This window comes from Apaloderma vittatum, unplaced genomic scaffold (genome assembly GCF_000703405.1).
Source record: "Apaloderma vittatum isolate BGI_N311 unplaced genomic scaffold, ASM70340v1 scaffold14368, whole genome shotgun sequence".
In the NCBI taxonomy this organism is placed as follows: Eukaryota; Metazoa; Chordata; class Aves; order Trogoniformes; family Trogonidae; genus Apaloderma; species Apaloderma vittatum.
This window is the reverse complement of record NW_009729169.1, coordinates 25,130-30,503: the sequence shown is the minus strand read 5'-3', so window position 1 is coordinate 30,503 and position 5,374 is coordinate 25,130. Positions and strand designations below refer to the sequence as shown.

The window sequence follows — 5,374 nt, the reverse complement described above, 5'->3', positions numbered from 1 at the left end:
TGTTAGATTTGTGTATAGTGTCTTTGTTCAGCCCTTTGTATACTTTCAAGAAGAAATATACACAGAAGTTATTGAACTGTGTAACAGGAAAGTATTCCTATGGTAGGTATCAGCCTCTCCTCCTGGGAAATCCTGAGCTCCGGTCCTTTGGGAGACTTTAAAGTAACAACTTCTCAGCTGTGCTCTATCTTGCAGTCACGGATGGGCTTGGTGACACATTTTTAACCCTGTACTTACATCCTCTCAAAAGTCTTTGATCACCCTTCCAGCAAAACCACGCCACCAGGGCTCTGTAGGGGTGTGATGGCCTGGCTGCCCAACAGCCTTCACTGAACTGCCTGCGTTGGACTGCGCTGTGCTTCGGGAGCTCAGGGCCTGGCTTGAGCTCATGCATTGCTGTCGTCTGTCAGAGACCTGCCTGGAGTGGAAACACTTCTGGAGAGCCCCCATGGGGCTCCATGGGTCCTCTGGGTTTGTCGTTGAAAACTTGGATCCGTGTGCTGGCAAGCTTTTGAGAAGTGGGCCCGTGGAGTCTTGATGTTTGTACCGATTTAGTTTACTGCACCTGGGTGGTGGGGAAGTTTTAACACTGATTCTTTTGTTTTCGTGTAATTATTACTTACTCTGGGGTCTTCTAACGCCAGTAAGGCATGATGGGTCACAGCAGCCATCAGTTAGGTAGCTCCTTTCTTTGGATCAATACTATTTCCAGCTGGGCTTCTGCAACCTCCCCTTCTTGCTAGATATTATCACAGAATTATTGAGGCTGGAAAAGACCTCCGAGATCATCAAGTCCAGCCTGTGAGCCACCACCAGCACATCAGCCAGACCACGGCACTAAGTGCCATATCCAGCCTCTCCTTAAACACCTCCAGGGACCGTGACGCCACCCCTTCCCTGGGCAGTGCGTTCCAAGTTATCTGACTTCTCAAGCTCTGCATGCCAAGATTTCAAGTATTTTGTCCAGAGCTACTCAGCGAGTGAAGATTTCTGAGAAATCGCAGTTGGATTACGCTTACCTTGTTTGGATGAGACCAAAAAACTCTAGAGAAGGAAAGGGGCCTCAGAAGACCCAGTTCTGATTTCGATGACTGTTCAGTAATGTCTACCCAAAAAGAGCGAGAAGGAAACCGCCTTCGCGCTTAAATGAAAACTGTGGACTAGTTGCTATTACAGAAATCATGAGATGCAGTTCTTAACTCAAATGGTTATAAAGAAAGACAGCTCCTTACAATCTAATTGAATTTTAAACCCTCCACGGAATCCAAAATCTTTGCATTGGCAAATGCTGCCCCACCACAATGGAAATATTCAGAGCCAGGGTAGCCTCGTAAAAACAGAATAGGGACCACAAGCTAGAGCTTGCAATGAAACCAAAGACATGTCTTAAGAGAAATAAATACTTTTTTTTTTGGAAGCAGTTAAAAGAAGATGAGAGCAAGGAAACATTTGCTTCGTTCTGTCAGAATTTCAATTCTGAAAGCTTTCTGCAGGTCAGCACGAGTGACTGCCTCGCAGAGGCCGAGACAGGGCGAGGGAAGACCTACCGGAACAGAAATGAGAGTGGAGATGGATCCTGCCCCAAACCAGGAAGTGTACGTGCAGTTAACAAATGCGATGTTAAGCCCTGGCCAGGGTTTTAACGTCAAATAAGGACTTTTGGCATTATCTGTGAGGACTTGGATGCTGAATTCTGCACTGTGCTACTGGATCCTGAGACTGCAGCCCATGCATGTTGTGTTTCCTGTGGTACCTTCCCCATCAGCTGGAGCCAGAGAGTTGGCATTTTGGTGTTTTGGGAGCCGTGAAGTTCTTAGTTATGTACAATTTGGGTGTTGCTTCAGAGAACCCGAAGTATCTGGGAGGCTTAGAAGAAGGGGAGGACCTGTAGCAGCTAACATGGCCAGTGTGAGTTTTCACATGCTTGCGTGAGTTTTCTGATCTTCCTGGGTATTGTCTAACAAGCAGAGAAAAAGGCTAAATTCTCAGTCAGAAATTGGAGCATTTTTGCATATAATTGTCTGATCAGGAGTTGAATGGTCCTCTGGAATTGTACCCTGAGATATATCTGAGAAGGATATCTTGGCTGGCACAATGAGAAGCAAGATTTCCTGGCTGTTAACTGCTAAGAATGAACTTTTAAGCAGGTGGGAAGCAATGCAAGTTCACCACAGAAAGGTTCAGGGAATGACTTATGTGGAAGAGCAGCTTAGAGGTTTATGTCTAGACGAAGGGAAAATCCACAAATGTCACATCAAGACAACCTGAGCATTGGAGTTTCCTTTATATTTTGTTCTGTAGGTGGAGAACATAGAAATAAATTTTTTAAACCAGCCAGAAATCCTTCTGCTTGCAATTATTGTTGTCTGCCTCACCTTTCTGTGGAAGGATAAGTCTGTAATTTGGGGTTATTCTGGGTACCTCTGAAGTATTGTTCAGGAAGGGAGCTGAATTTTGGTCAGCGTTGGCTGGAGGATGGGCTGTAATGAAGAGCTCCCCATTTACAGCATCTACTGGCAGTAACCTGTAAGTGTTCAGGCTTCAGACTGTCTTTTGTGGATCCAAAGCAGAATGTTTATGAGTCTTTGGCCGTCGCTTCATTTTTTTCCCAGGTGTAAAACAAAGTGGTGAATATTGAGAATTTTTAAAAAATATTTTGAGGAGCAGGAGGAAAATTGAAGATAGTTTGCACAAATATAGTAGCAAATGGTAAGGTGTTCTTTTTTGTGGGTGCAGCCTGCTTCCCAGGGGATAATGCTGCTGCTGCTGCTGGTGATCTGCTGATCTCCTTATGGTCTGCATTTATAACCAGCCCAAGGCTACAGAGGAAATTTTCCTTGCACCTTTGATACATTCTTTGGGAGCCTGCTTGTAAATCTTAGCAGTTCGAGTCATTGCTGTGGCCAGTAACGGCTTGGCCGAGGAAATACTCGTTACTGGCTAAATGTAATGAGTAGTGAAGCATTTCTGTCTACCCTAGACTGGAGTAATTTTTGGTAGTGTCAAGGGCACCTGGTTCCTCGTTGGGTAGCCTGTCAACTAGAGTTCTGCTAGAGGAATTATTTAGAGACTGATTGTTCCCCTTTTGAAATATATGATCAATATGAAAATACCGAATGAGGTTAAGTACTCTAAGTGATAACATGTGCTTTTAAGCTCCGTCCTGCTTAAGACATTTGACCATCTGTAAAATTCTGCAGCTACCAGTCCTCGATAAATTGCTGCACAGGAGGAGATACTAGATTTTGTAACAGTGTACTCTAAGTAAACTATTTTTCTGTGATATTCACATACTGATATTTTGAGGATGTGATAAGGTTCTTTTCTGGGTTATGAAGCTTTAGACACATGGGCATTTTCTTCTTTCTTTGTTGCAGATCACAGAGGCCTTGTTAAAGGAGAGAGATAAACAAGCGAAATGGAATGGGATTCCCTTGCTGTTGCAGAAGCTGTACGAACACAGCCACCCAAACAGTGATTTCTCCCAGTGCCAAAGCATCTTAAAGGTACCATCCACACTGTTCCTTGTGAAAGCTAGGGGGTTCTTTTGTTGTTGTCATTGTATTCTAAGTAATTTTGAAACTGTTGGCGTGATAGAATCTGTGAATTAGTTCGTGGATAAGAGCTGGGAGTGCATGTAATTCAGTAGTCAGTAGATCTCACAGCACGGATAGTCAGAGACAATTGTGTTTACACTGATGAAGAACTTTCCTTTTGAACTTTTTTTTTTTTAAACTGTATGCAGGAAATTTCTCCACTTCTTTCAATGGAAGCCATGGCATATGTTACAGAAGATAGAAAAGCTGCTCAAGAGTCCACTTTCCCAAATACGTACACGTTTGACTTATTTGGAGGAGTCGATGTAAGTGTGGGGGTTTTTTCAATGATACCAAAAGATTTCTGCATGATAGCGATACCCCTGAGAAATCCATGAGGTCTTTAACGCCTTGAAGCTTCTAAATGCAAGCTACGGAGTGACTTTACCACTTTGCTGTTAAGCATTAGAACTGTGCCTGTTTCTGTTAAGCAGAATGGGCAAAGGGTGTATTTTCTGAGGTATTACGTCATCAAGAGTGAGGTGCTTTTTCTTATATGGTGCAGAAGACCTGGCTGTTTGTTCAGGCAGTCTTAAGGTGAGACCTCTAGGTTCCCAAGGAAAAGTTTCAAATAATACCTAGTTGTGAGTTTAAACACCACAGTTAGTACACTGAGAATTTCACTTTCTGCTGAAGAATGTGGCATTTTTTTAAGCACACTGGGGCACTCTTAAGCCAGGTTGTCTGTATATATTGCTGGCAGGTAACGTAGACTGTTTAATCTCTGAAAAAGTTTTTAAACAGAACCATGAACTTTCTGTAGACCTTTCTGGCAATGTGTCCTTTGGGTTATTTGTTTTAATTCTGCATTACACAAATAGCCAAGTTTGTTCCTTTTTTTTTGTTTCCCCCCTCAGTCTAACTAAAGTGTCCTTGCTACTTCTCTCTTTGTTACACTTAGCACGGCTTTACTTAAGTAAAACATGTATTTAGGTTATGTTGGTTTGAAATTGACACTGGTTTAGTTGCTGATAATCCTGTCAGCTGACAAAATCTTCAGCTGCTCGAGCAATTTAGAGCATTGTATGAAAATGCTCTAAATTTCCCTTGCTTTTAAGGGGAAGTAGTGATTCGTCCTGTAGAAGTGCTGTTAACATCAGAAAGCACAAAATGCATGTGTGTGTTGGTGGTGGTGTTGGTTGGTTAGTTGTTTTGGTTTTTTATCTTGGCTGGAGATGGTAAATATCAGATACGCTGGAGTTACCTGCTACTGTGGCCAGAGATGTGGCTGGTAAACGTGGGTTTAATCATAGAGTCGTTCAGGTTGGAGAAGACTCTTGGGATCACCAAGTCCAACCACTAACCCTGCTCTACAAAGCTCACCCCTAAACCATCTCCCCCAACACCACATCTAAACACACCCAGGGATGGGGACTCAACCACCTCTGTGGGCAGCCTATCCCAATGTCTGACTACTCTTTCTGTGAAACATTTTTCCCTAATGTCCAGTCTAAACCTCCCCTGTTGCCGTTTGAAGCCATTCCCTCTTGTTCTATCGCTAACTACCCGTGAGAAGAGACCAGCACCAACCTCCCTACAATGTCCTTTCAGGTAGTTGTAGAGAGTGAGGACGTCTCCCCTCAGCCTCCTCTTTTTCAAACTAAACAGCCCCAGCTCCTTCAATCGCTCTGCCCCAGCTCCGTTGCCCTCCTCTGCTCTCACTCCAGCACCTCGAGATCTCTCCTGTATCGAGGTGCCCAGGTGGACACAACACTCGAGGTGAGGCCTCACCAGTGCCGAGTACAGGGGGCCAATCCCCTCCCTCCTCCTGCTGGCCA

At 44.0% G+C, this 5,374-nt stretch overlaps 1 protein-coding gene across 1 annotated transcript in view; it reads left to right on the top strand.

Moving 5' to 3' along the window:
* Nucleotides 1-3,377: 3,377 nt before the first annotated feature.
* The window catches only part of TRPC4AP (transient receptor potential cation channel, subfamily C, member 4 associated protein), a gene marked incomplete at its 5' end in the record, with an annotated part of 24,087 nt that continues 22,090 nt past the window's right edge, over nucleotides 3,378-5,374 (top strand). The window contains 2 exon segments of the mRNA XM_009874355.1: nucleotides 3,378-3,506; nucleotides 3,746-3,862. Of these exon segments, the coding sequence (XP_009872657.1) occupies nucleotides 3,378-3,506; nucleotides 3,746-3,862 (246 nt within the window).